Consider the following 14,039-nt stretch of genomic DNA (forward strand, 5'->3'; position numbering starts at 1 on the left):
CAGACTTGCACTTATGTAGTGCCTTTCACAATCACCGGAATCTCAGTCCTCTTTACTTTTGAAGTAAATACAGAAAGTGCTGGAAATACTCAACAGGCCTGGCGGCATCTGAAGAGAGAGAAGCAGAATTAACCTGTCGTGTCAAACACAGTGTTCTGAAGAAGTCACATTCAACTCAAAACGTAAACTTCCAGCAACACCACCTGGAAGTTCCCCTCCAAGCCACTCATCATCCTGACATGGAAATGTATCGCCGTTCCTTCACTGTTGCTGAGTCAAAATCCTGGAACTCCCTCCCTAACAGCACTGTGGGTGTACCTACACCACCGGGACTGCAGTGGGTCACGAAGGCAGCTCATCACCACCTTCTCAAGGGCAATTAGGGATGGGCAATAAATGCTGGTCTAGCTAGTGACGCCCTCATCCCATAAATGAATTAAAAAACTGTTTCTCTCTACACAGATGCAGCCAGACCTGCTGAATATTTCCAGAAATTTCTGTTTTTATTTCAGATTTCCAGCAGCTGCTGTATGTTGCTTTCACTTAAGTCAATTCTGAAGCGTAATTGCTGTTGTAATCTAGAAAATGCAGCACCCAAAAGAACATAAGACAATCAACAATGTGATAATGTCCAGAGTATCTGTCTTTGTGATGATAATTGAGGGGTAAATATTGGCCAGAATACCAGAGACAAGTCCCCTGCTCTTCTTTGAAATTGTGCCAAGGGATCTTTTATATCCACCTGAAAGAACAGATGAGGCCTCAGTGTCATGTTTCATCTGAAAGAGAACATGTCTGACAGCTCAGCACTCCCTCAGCACTGCACTTGAGTGTTAGCTTGTAAGTTTTGTACAAGTACTTAAGGTCTAGAGTGGGACTTGAACCAGGAACCTTCTAGGTTCAGGAGCATAAATGCTATCAACTGAGCCATGGCTCTCTCAACCTTCATTCACAACCAAGTGATCTAAACCCACAAACTATTTATATTGCTCTTATCCATATTCCTTGGATCAAGTCTCTCTGAATTAGCAGTGGCCTATCTGACCTTCACAGCTAGATGCTAACCCAACATTCACATGCAAGCATTTCACAACAAGGTCACTGATCATTCTGTTTGTTTCTACTTCCTGCCCAAGAGGCACTGAAGTTAGTTTTATCAATACTGCCCATTGCCATACTGGTGGCAACCAGTTAACTGGGTAAATAATCTAGGCTTGACATCCCAATTTTAGCACTGAGGGAGTGCTGCAATGCCGATGGTGTTTTTAATTTCAGAATTCCTGCATCTGATGTATTTTTAGGGTAGCCAGCTGTGATTAAATATATTCTTGGAGGTTTCATCACATGACTTGACCCCACACTCCTGCCATTAGTTGGCCAACACTATGATGCAACCTTGTGACGCATTATCTTCCTACACCAATTGGAAAGCAAAAAGACTTATTGCACAATTAGAATATGCTTGACTGTCATGACAAGACATGACTTGTGGTAAAGTGAGGTACCCTGTCCCTTTAAGAGAATGTAAGTGTACTGATCATGTGACAGCACTGACGAATCACTGTACAGTGCAGGCAACTGGGAACTGTAAGTCTAGTTCTGGAGGTTTCTGAGTGAGCACATATGATCCAGTGCTCTGCCCTATGTCTCAATAAACCATCACTGTTTATTCTTACATCAGTCTCTCCCCATTATTGATTGCAAGCAGCAACTGAAGAGGACATAGGAAGGTGTGCGGTTAGAGTTCAGTTGGCCAACGCACTCATTTACCCAAGACATAAAAGTGGCAATGAGGATAAAGAACAAAAGAAAATAAATTTCAAGATGGGTGAGCAAAGCATTGAAAGAGCATCTGGACTTACCTTGTAAAATAGGTGACAGTCGGCAATCGGAGCAGAAAGCAGTGCTGCAGTTTAAAACTTTTTAAAAACCTGCAGAATCGCGATCACGGGGATCCCAGCAAAACTTGAAAAGAGCGCAAAACCCAGCAGAGAGTAGCCAACAGTTGCAGAGACAGAGTTAAAATAAAACACTGTCTGCTCTTAAAGCGGCAATACATTTAAAAGGGTAAATACATGAAAAATGGCTATGGATAGAATATTATAAGGGACCCCAGAGAGAGGGCGACTCCACAGTAAGCCAAACACCTAAATTCATCATTATCTGGAAAGCCTATCAGGAGTGCAGCCCCCTTGCAGTCGTTCATGATGCCGCAGTTCAGGCGTGTCGATCCATTCGGCCCCGTTGCAGGTGACTGGTCTCAGTATGTCAAACGCTTAGTGTTCTTTCTTACCGCTAACGACATCACAAGGGAGGAGGAGAAGAGGGCGATTCTTTTGTCCTCATGCAGCAGCAAAGCATACAGGCTGATCCTCAGCCTTACACCCCAGGCTCGAAGACTTTCGACGAGTTAATAAAAATTTTACAGAGCCACCTGGGACCAAAGCCCTCAGTTACTATGCAGCACTTCAAATTTAATTCAAGGAATAGGTTTCCAGAGGAGACAATAGCTGACTATGTGGCCATTTTAAACGCATTAACTGAGCACTGCCAATTCGGAACGTCCATTAGTGATATGTTGAGAGACCGGCTGATATACAGGCTTGGAGATGATGCTATCCAAAGGCGTTTGCTAGCTGAACCCAGCCTAGACTTCAATAAGGCATTAGAAATGGCTACCGCGACGGAGAGTGCTGTTAGAAATTCTAAAGTTATAAAGGAGGCACAAAATGGCGCCATCCATCTGGTTGGGTGGGACAATCCGGCAACAAAAGGCGCGAAAACTTCGGACTCCACGGAAAGGTGGGAAGCGCTCTCTAGCTCCAGACCATTGAAAAACAACGATGCTGCAGTGAAAATCCACAAAATGAATGAGAGAAATACATCCAGGCCTCCAGTGAGCGAGTGACACCTCAAACATGTCGAGTGCTTTTTCTGCCACCGCTATGGCCACATAAGGCGGCACTGCAGAGAAAGGCTAAAACAACACTATCAAGGCAGAAGGAAAAATCATGAAAAATGCCTCATGGGAGAGCCAGACGAAATAGAATCAGACATCCATCATTATATAACCTCAAAGTGGGTAGAACTGAGCTAATCCAAGTAGTCATTACAGTTAATGGACAACTCACTAAGATGGAAGTTGATATCTGAGCATCAATGTCCGTCATTGGTGGGCATTTAGATATCTGAGTAAAGGAAACCATCCTCTGAAGTTAGAAATTTCAGATATAAAGCTGAGGACATACACGAGTGAGGAAATAAGACTGAAAGGGTTACGTCAAGTCTTGGTGTCGTATGGAGATCAATCTGAAAGGTTGCCCTTGTTAGTGGTCGCTGGAGAGGATCCCAGCTTAATAGGCCGCAACTGGCTCGAAAAGATTAAATTGAAACGGGCCAAATGTTTTCAAATTACAACGAAAGGCTTACAGGAATTGTTGCAAAAGTGGACCAACCAGGCTGACAATCTCACCGTTTCCATGATGAGTTAGGAAGGATTCAAGGGCTACAGGCCAGGATCCATGTAGACCCAAATGCAACCTCCAGATTTATAAGAGCCAGACCAGTCCCTTATGCTCTATGGGAGAAATCTGAAACTGAACTGGACAGACTTGAAAAATTGGGCATCCTACAACCAGTGCAATTTTCTGACTGGGCGGCACCCATCGTACCTATACTGAAGCCGGACCAAGGCGTGCGTTTATGCGGTGACTATAAGCTAACTGTCAATAAGGTGGTCAAACTTGATAGACACCCAATACCCAAGATTAAGGAATTCTACTTGAAGCTGGCAGGGGGCACCACATATTGAAAATTAGACATGAGCAGGTAGAGTTGGAAAAGGACTCTAGGGAATTCGTCACCATTAATACGCACCAATTGTATCAATACAAACATCTACCCTTTGGGGTCTCCTCAGCGTGTGCTATTTTCCAAAGAATGATGGAAAAGTTGCTCCAAGGATTGCCCCACATTATCGTTTATTTGGATGACATGTTGGTCTTGGGACCGACCCCCATGAACACTTAGCAAATCTAGAAGAGGTGCTCAAACGCTTCACACAAGCAGGGGTATGTTTAAAATGAGATAAGTGTCTGTTCTAAGCTAAGGAGATAGTTTACTTGGGCCACAAGGTTGGTGCGCAGGGTCTGCATCCTGTGGAAGAAAAAGTCCAGGCCATTTGCGAGGCACTTGCCTTGTGAAATACCACAGAGTTTAAGGCCTCCTTAGGCATGGTAAACTACTACCGCCGATTCCTCTCAAATCTCTTGATTGTGCTGGCCCCAAAGTACAGCCTGCTTAAGGAGAACCAGAAATGGAGTTGGCAAGCCCCGCACCAGGATGCCTTCCTGAAAGTGAAGCAATTGTAAAGATCGTCAGCCTTGTTGGTCCACGTTGACCCCAAGAAGGAATTAATTTTAACATGTGATGCGTCTCTTTATGGAATAGGGGCTGTCCTTTCACATTAGATGGCGGATGGCTCTGAACCACCCATTGGTTACACATCTCGCACACTCAGTGTCGCAGAGCGACTATATTCCCAGATTGAAAAGGAGAGCTTATCTATTGTGGTCGGTGTCCGGAAGTTTCATCAATATCTCCATGGTCACTATTTCCATATTATAACTGACCACAAGCCGCTACTGGGATCATTTGGAGAAGACAAAGTGACACCAGCTATTGCATCAGCTCGTATCCAGAGACGGGCACTAACATTAGCCGCCTACAATTTTGTTCACCGTTCAAGAACTCAAATCGCACATGCCGACGCACTAAGCTGCTTTCCCCTACCAGCTAATAACGGAAAGGCCCCAATTCCCCAGGAACCGGTCTTAGTGCTAAATTTTCTGGATTCCTCCCCTGTTCAGACCAGACAAATCTGTGAGTGGACAAGCCGGGACTCACTATTGTCTAACATCCAGGAGCAGGTCTTGAATAGTTGGTCGGGTGGATCTAAATCCAAGGAGATGAAGCCCTATTCTGATCTCAGATATGAACTCTCCTGCCAGGGTGGCATATTACTCTGGGGAGCAAGGGTTATCGTGACCCCGATGGGGCGAAGGCTGTTATAAGCCAAGCTAAATGGAGCTCACCTGGGCATTTGTAGAATGAAGATGCTCACATGCAGCTATTTGTGGTGGCCAGGCATGGACTTGTATATAGAAACCTTGGTCAAAAGCTATCCTCAGTGCCAGCAGGTGCAAAAGCTCCCCGCCTTAGCTCCATTGCACCCATGGGAATGGCCGGGACGACCATGGGTACACCTCCATATCGATTACGTGGGACTCTTTTTGGGCACAATGTTCCTTTTATTGATTGACTCCCACTCCAAATGGATGGACGTCTACGAAGTCCAGTTGCCCACATCGGCTGCCACCATAGATCGTTTGCGGCAGAGTTTTGCAGTGTATGGGTTGCCGGAGATCCTTGTGTCCAACAACGGGACCACTTTTACCAGCGGGGAGTTCCACAGGTTCACGACCCTTAACGGCATTACCCATATCAAAACCTCACCCTACCACCCAGCATCTAACGGCATGGCTGAGTGGGCAGTCCAAACCTTTAAATCCAGGGTGAAAAAGATGGAAGGGGATTCCATCAGCACGAGATTGTCCCGGTTCTTGTTCGCATACCGAACCACGTCACACATGACGACCGGCATTGCCCCTGCAGAATTACTCATGAAGAGATGTCTCCGCACCTGCCTGACCCTTATCCAGCCAAATTTAGAGGGGTTGGTGGAGAAAAACCAAGAGGCACAGAAGACCAAGCACAATGGTCATGGTCACAAAAGAACTTTCATGGTGGGAGATACAGTCCTTGTGAAGAACTTTGGAGATGGGCCCAATTGGCTGTTAGGCGAGGTGAGTGCAGCAACTGGACCCCTCTCCTATAATGCATTGGTAAATGGCAGAATAATTAGATGACACGTGGATCATCTCCACTAAAGAACAGCAGTTTCACAAGAAGAAATACAGTCTTCATCTACGCTTGAGTTTGTGCCGCATTTAGAGGACAGATCACACAATTTGAAAGCACTGGTGGGGCCTGTAGGACTCGAGGGGGTCGGAGAGACAAACCTGCCAATTTCCACTGAGGAACCTAGTGGACAACTGTCCCCGTAAAGGAGGTTTCGGAAGCACCAGCCAATGTTGTTGGGCTACGGTGCTCAACCTGTCAAAGAAGGGCCTCCGGAGAGACTTGACCTGTAAATAGTTATTGTGTAAATAGCTAATGTGTTTTAAGTTTGTTAGCTATAATTTTAAGTAAAGGGGAAGAGATATGGTAAGGTGAGGTATCCTGTCCCTTTAAGAGAATGCAAGTGTTCTGATCATGTGACAGCACTGACCAATCACTGTACAGCACAGGCAACTGGAAACTGTAAGTCTAGTTCTGGAGGTTTCTGAGTGAGTAAGTATGATCTAGTGCTCTGCCCTATGTCTCAATAAACCATCACTGTTTATTCTTCCATCAGTCTCTCCGCATTATTGATTGCAATCAGCAACTGAAGAGAACATAGGAAGGCATGCAGTTAGAGTTCAGTTGGCCAACGAACTCATTTACCCAAGGCATAAAAATATTCTTGGAGGTTTCATCACATGATTGGACCCCACACTCCTGCCATTAGTTGGCCAACGCTATGATGCAATATTGTGACGCATTACCTTCCTACACCAATTGGAAAGCAAAAAGTCTCATTATCCAATTGGATGATGCTTGACTGTCAGCCAAACAACCATTTCACACCCCCCCCCCCACATTTCAAATATTTTTATATCTGGTAAAGAGAAATGATAAAAGAAAATGACAAAAATAAACTGTTTTAATGTCCTAATGATTTTTCTCCAGGGTTGCACACAGCAGTGTCCTGGAGATTGATCTTCAATTCCTGGAGACACTTTATCAAATGACTTAAGAGCAAATTAAAGAATACCTGATGGATTTCCCTGTGTTTAATCAGTGACATCTTCAAAATGTAAGATGATCTTATTCATTTTTTTAATTCACTTTTGTTACACAAGGTAAATTTAATTTCGAGTGTTACATTTCTAACCTAACTACTTTTCTAATTTCTATTATATTTCTACAATATTGTAACCCTTTTTGCAACAAAACTTGTCATTCTGCGGGTTTTAATTCTACGTGGTTTTCTCAGGTTTTTGTTATTGGAGCACTGCTGTATGAAAACCCTCAGCATGTGGCTTCATTTCCCCAAAAGCCAAATAATTAGTCACAGCAGCTGGTATTTATATAGCGCCTTTAATCTAATAAAACATCCCCCAAGATGCTTCACAAGGTTCAAGGCTAGGGATCGTACAGAAAACCCTCATTGCTATATTTTATCAACTGGTTATGTCAGGCGCAATTGTGTGTCATCCTCACCTTAAAATTGTGGCAGATTAAACACCTCATTAAATAATGACCTAGGCTGTATTCTGCCAGTTAGATTTATTGAATGATAAATAAACAGAGGCAATGATTGTGACACAGTAGAGTTGCTACAGGCTTGATTATTCCTCTCAGAAGGCAAAACGACAACCGTCAGATCTGCTTCCAATGTAAACTGGACAGCACAATCTCTCCATTAGCCTTTTACAAGGCGGTTTAGTGTTGATTGTCTTGAACCAAAATGATTCATTAAAATGATTGACAACCTAGTTTCCTTCTGTGTACAAACACATAGCACAGTAACATTAACCTCAACACCCCATCACCTGCCTCTGACAGCACTGGGGCAATACTGCAGTGCTGGTGCTCTTTGTCTGTCTCTGTAAACATTTCTTGGTAGATCAGTGCTGTTGAACAATTTATCCAGGTTACTAAGTGCCAGTGTTTAATTCATTCAAATTCATTCAAACTCAAATTAACAATTTATCCATGTTACTAAGTGCCAGTGTTCCCTCCTTGAAGTGGGAGGAGTAGGGAGGTCAAAGTTACTACCATCTAAATAGCATTTGTTGCTGACTATCTAAAGAGTCAAGAAATGTTATGTACAAGGGCCACATAGGTCTTTTTAATAATGGAATTGTTTCCATCAGAAATTCTTTTGCAGTTACACAGTGCAGCCAACCAAAGCTTCCTCTTAGAAACTGTTTCCTAAAGGCCTAATTCTGTATACTTCTGTATTTCTCTTAAAGGTCAGTAGGACGAAAGGAATTAGGTTAGAGACATTAGATGCTGTTGTAATTTAAATGAGCCAAAATTATTAACTGGGTAGAAATGAAGTAAATTAAATGATCACAAATTTCCTATTCAGTGCAATATACTGTATAACAGCAAAGGGACTTGGGTGTACGTGTGCATGTCATTGAAGGCAGGAGGACAGTTTGAGAGCGAGGTTAATAAAGCATACAGTATCCCAGGTTTTATAGGGGCATAGAGTACAAGAGTAAGGAGATTATTTTCAACTTGTATAAGGCACTAGTTAGGCCTGAGCTGGAGCACTGCATCCGGTTCTGGGCGCCACACTTTAGGAAGGATGTGAAGCCGTTGGAGAGAGTGCAGAAAAGATTGATGAGAATTGTTCCAGGGATGAGGAACTTAAGTTATGAACATAGGTTGGTAAGTAAGAACTGTTTTCCTTGGAGAAAAGAAGGCTGAGAGGAGATTTGATGGAGGCATTCAAAATCATGAGCGGTCTGGACAGAGTAGGTAGGGACAAACTATTCCCAGTCGTGAAACAATCAAGAAGGAGAGGGCACAGATTTAAGGCAATTGTCAAAAGGAGCAAAAGTGATATGAGAAATGTTAAGGTCTGGAACGCACTGCCTGAGAGTGTGGTAGAGGCAGGTTCAATCGAAGCATTCAAAGGGGAATTAGACTGTTATCTGAAAAGGAAGAATATGCAGGGTTACTGGGAGATGATAGGAGAATGGCATTAAGTGAATTGCTCATTCGGAGACCAGGTGCAGGCATGATGGGGCAAATGGCCTCCTTCTGCCCTGTAAAATTCTGTGATTCCGTGATAAACAGCATACTAAATACATTTGATATTCAAAAGCCAAGCCATCTATACATAGAAAAATTACCGTTTAAAGGTACTCAAAATAGCCTAAATGAAAAGCTCACGCACATATAATTTCAGTGAGAATGTAAAATATTCTGCGCAGAAAATAAAATTAAAACAGAAAATGCTGGGAATAATCAGCAAGTGTGAACAGAGAAAGAGCGTTAACAATTCAGGTCGATAGATTTTCATCAAAACTGCAATGGACCTGAGACATTTGATTCAAGTGAAATTTGTTCTGTTGAGGGCAATTCCTTATTCTATGATCACAAACTATTATCATTAACACCAGATTTTTTTAAATCCAGTACACAAGTCAGTGAACTAATAGTGTGATGTTGCCACAATAGTTTAAAAATGGTTGTAACAATTTAACCAGGCCATTATTGTATGGTAATCAAACTCCGTACTATATTTGATTGAAGATACCTATCTAACTACCCACAATGTTGAACAAAACAAAATAGCTGTTTTGACTTTAGATTCAAAGGGCCTCTGCAGTCAAGTTAAAATGCTTCAAAGTATAAACAAACATTAATTGCAAATGCCTCTTCGGTGAAATGTTACATTTACCTTCTCAACCCCATCATGCCTAGACTCTGATGAACAAGAAGCAGTTTACATACTGGAGCTTTGTATATCTGTTTGACCATGAATCAAAGAATTTTATGATGCAGAAGGTATTTTGGCACATCATGCCTGTATTTGACCTTATCTGTTTAGTTCCTGTTTCGTTCCTGTTTAGACCTGTTTAGTTCCATTTGTCTACTCTTTGCCCACTACCTTTTGAGTGCTTTTTCAAGTATTTACCCACTTCCCTTTTAAAAGATACAATGCTTCCATCACCGTCTCTGCTAGGGAATTCCATGTGCTACTAACCCTCTGCTTAACAAAAAAAAACCCTTTGAATCTTTCCCTTCAAACTTTTGGTGATGATGTTAAATTTAGATCTCTATTTACCAATTCAGTGATCAGTCAAAGTGGTTTTCACCCTATTTACCTGCAAAACCCTTCAGGAATTTCTAGCATTGTCATCAAATCTCCTCTCAGCCTTCTATGTTCTAACGACAAGTGGTCCAGCCTTTCCTTATAAAGTCAAATCCAATGCTAAAAACAGCAAGTTCTTCCACCACAACACTCTCAGTTCCTTATAGCCATTAGATTATAGGGTTCATATTTGCATTAAAATTCTGGGTTCTCTTTTTCAATACTGTGGTACAGCCATTGACCTAATAAAAGTAGAAGGGGAAAGACTGATAGTGAAGTCAATTAATATATGTCTCCATTATGTTTTTTTTTAAATGATCAGGCCAAGGAAGGGGGCTAGCAGCCAGGTATCTCAATAAGTGGGGATATAAAAATTACAGCTGATGATTGTGGACAGGATTTGGAACCCATACTTGAGCAAGGATCTGCTACAAAAGATTCAGTCAAGTATTCAGTGCCTGGTTATACAGGGATGTCTCTGAATGAGTCTGAAGCAGCTCAAAACCAAGTTGGGTCAACTTAGTACAGGTTCCCATTCAGCTACTTTATTGTGTCAAATAGAGGCCAAATGCTGAGTAATTTCTGGAAGGATCTCACTTCCTTTTGGCAATTTTAACTTAGTAAAGTAATTGTGCTAAACCAAGAGACTAGTATGAGTAAGGCATATTAAACAGGAGGCAGCCTAGATTCTCCATGAATAATAAGTGCTAATTGTGCATGAACAAAAAGAGCATCAATTTGCATTTATGTAGCACCCTTTATGTAGTAAAAATGTCCCAAAGGCTCTTTAAAAGAGCATTATCAGACAGAACTTAACATTTAGCCACAGATAGACATTAGAACATCTAACCAAAAGCCTGGTCAAAGTAAGCAATGTGCTCTGCGTAGTGTTCACGTACATATAATGTAAGAAATGCAGCAGCCAAACTGTGCACAGCAAGCTCCCACAAACAGCATTACAGATAATCTGTCACTGATGGACAAATAACGGTCAGGACCATGGGAAATAACTCACATGCTTTTCTTCAAAATAGTGCCATCAAGTGTTTTACATCTACCCAAGTTGGTAGATGGAGATAAAAACAAAAAACTGCGGATGCTGGAAATCCAAAACAAAAACAAAATTACCTGGAAAAACTCAGCAGGTCTGGTAGCGTCGGCGGAGAAGAAGAGTTGACGTTTCAAGTCCTCATGACCCTTCAACGGTCTTACCGTCAACAGTTGAAGGGTCATGAGGACTCGAAACGTCAACTCTTTTCTTCTCCGCCGATGCTGCCAGACCTGCTGAGTTTTTCTAGGTAATTTTGTTTTTGTTTTGGTAGATGGAGCCTCTGTTTAATGTCCCATCCGAAATTCCCTCGATGCTGCACTGGAGCATCAGTCTTGATTTTTGGGCTTAATTCCTGGAGTGGGACTTGAACCCACAGCTTAGTGCTTGAGAGGCATAGCATGGTAAATCCTTCAATCAGATTACCCATTAATCTTCTATATTTAAGGGCATGTAAACCCAGTCTGGGCAACCTATCCTCATAATTGCATTATTTTAAATTGAATGTATTCATTCCTTCAAGTAGGCCAAGTGGTTTGTTACAGTTTAAATGCAGCAATTGCAATTCTCCAGCTTTCTGTGCTTGAAGAGCCCGTCAAAGATTCCACATGTAGAGAATCACATGAAACTAAATCATGTTTAGACACACAACTTTGAAGAAGGGTCATACAGACTGGAAACGTTAACTCTGTTTATCTCTCCCCAGATGCTGCCAGACCTGCTGAGTTTTTCCAGCATTTTCTGTTTTTTATTTCAGATTTCCAGCTTCCGCAGTATTTGGCTTTTATTTAAACTAAATCGCTTGCCTTTGGCCTGTTCCATGCAGGACAGACAATCAGAGCCTCGCAGCCATTCATCAGTCTGACACAGGGTATAGTGCAGGAAGGGAATGAGTCGGATGCTGGGTCTTACCGTCAGCGCTTCGCTTGAGATCCGTGCCGCACGGGGAGCACTGCAGACTGGACACATCATAGAACTGGGAGTTGGTGCAGGAGTGCGGCTGAACAAAGGAGAGGGAGGTCTCGGTGCTCTGGGCCAGGCACAATCTGGTCAGCAGAATGGGCGAGAGCACAGAGAGACAGACCGCAGCGATCATGCTGCAATCCAACCGCAATACGACCGGCTCCAAGAGCAATAGAAATAAGACACGGATCCGTCCGATTCCGCCACTGGAAAGTGAACCAACAGGCCTGAATCGTCAGCACGGGTTTCTGTGTATAATCCGTGACTATGGTTTCCAGACGCAGTGTCAAATTACACATTCAAATAATCCTGTTCCCAGACACTGCCGTCAGTTGTGAGGACTCCAAACACGCAGAGACACAGACACACAGGGTCATACAGAACACGCATAGACACACACACGCACACAGACACACACAATCACAGACACACGCATAGACACAGAGGTACATAAACACACAGACACATGTGTAGACACAGACACACACATAGACACACAACACACTCACAGAGTCCCACAGAACACGCATAGACACACAGAGACACGCACAGAGACACACTCAGACGCACACAGAGACACACACACAGAATCACACAGACACACACATAAACATAGAGGTACACAGACACACGTATAGACACAGACACGCACATAGAGACACAACACACGCACAGAGACACACAGGCACAGACACACACACAGATTGGTGTTTCTTGTTACCCCCGCACGTTTTGCACTCACATCCTGCACCGTTCACAATACTGTAGTTTTTAATGTCTTCAATGGACAGAAACTCTGACAGTGCTTTTTTAAAAAAATCTCAATTGCTCTTTCTAATAAATTGTGTAGTGTTGTAAAGACAAAACTCGTGTTTTATTTAGTTTCTTTCTTTGCCGCAGCATGCCCCAAAACGCTTTACCACCACTTTTAGAGTGTATCACTGTTGTCATCCAGGAAGCAGAGCAGCCAATTTGTGCACAGGAAGCACCCACAAACGGAAATGTAATAATGGCCGGGTCACCTGTTTTTTTAGTCATGTTGGTTGAAGAATACCCGACACAGGGTGGTTTTGGGGGGTGGATGGGGGGGGGGGCGTTGGCGGGAGTCTCCGTTCATCTGTACCAAAGGGTCTTTTACACCAGAGGGTAGAAGGGGTCGTCGATGTATCTCATCTGAAAGACTGCACACCTGACGGTGCAGCACTCCCATCAGTACTGTGCTGGACTGTCAGCCCTAGAATTTTGTGTTTAAGTAAATCTCTGAAGTGGGACTTGAATCCCAATCTGGAATGACTCAGAGGTGATAATGTGACCAACTGAGCCAAAGCAGACTAAATGTTTTCCAGCAAAAGGAGTGGCTTCATTGTACAAAATCCTGTGTTCAAGATTAGAGTTCACTTCACCATTTTACAGTGAAAGAAAGAACCAACTTTTATATAGCAACTTTCATGACCTCAGGATGGCCCAAAGTGCTTTACAGCCAATGAAGTACTTTGAAATGTAGTCACTATTGTAATGTAGGAAATATAGCAGCCAATTTGTGCACAGCAAACTCCCGCAAACAGCAATGATATTAACACCTTGATAATCTATTTTAGTGATGTTGGCTAAGGGATAAATATTGGCCAGGACATTGGGGAGGAATCTCCTGCTCTTCCTCCAGGCCCTTACAGCCCCCACCAGCACATCCAGGGAGACATTGCTGATGCAGGGCGCAGACTTTGCCCATGTCGGCTTCACATTAGCAGGTCTGTGGTTCTCCATGCCAATTTCAAACTCCTTTAACTTGGCTGTTTGGACTGTCCCTTTAAATACTGCAGTTGAATTCGCATCATGTAAACATCATCACAGTCACTGACGCAAATTGGACCTGAAACCGGGAAGTAAATTGTTAATAAAGTGTCTCCAGTGATAACCTATTGATAGACATGCTGCACTTATGCCCACATTGCTCAAACACCATCGACCTAAGCACCAGAAACAACAACGGCAAACTCAGCCCTGTCGACCCTGCAAAATCCTTCTTACTAACAT

General features: G+C 43.0%; 1 protein-coding gene across 1 annotated transcript in view; it reads right to left on the reverse strand.

Annotated features, from left to right (window-relative positions):
• Positions 1-12,371, reverse strand: part of LOC121280186 (meckelin-like) — a 115,202-nt gene extending 102,831 nt beyond the window's left edge. Inside the window, exon 1 of the mRNA XM_041191917.1 lies at positions 11,955-12,371. Within this exon, the coding sequence (XP_041047851.1) occupies positions 11,955-12,138 (184 nt within the window). The 5' untranslated portion in view covers positions 12,139-12,371. The remainder of the gene's footprint in view (positions 1-11,954) is intronic.
• Between the last annotated feature and the right edge of the window lie 1,668 nt (positions 12,372-14,039).

This window comes from Carcharodon carcharias, chromosome 7 (assembly GCF_017639515.1).
Source record: "Carcharodon carcharias isolate sCarCar2 chromosome 7, sCarCar2.pri, whole genome shotgun sequence".
NCBI lineage: Eukaryota > Metazoa > Chordata > Chondrichthyes > Lamniformes > Lamnidae > Carcharodon > Carcharodon carcharias.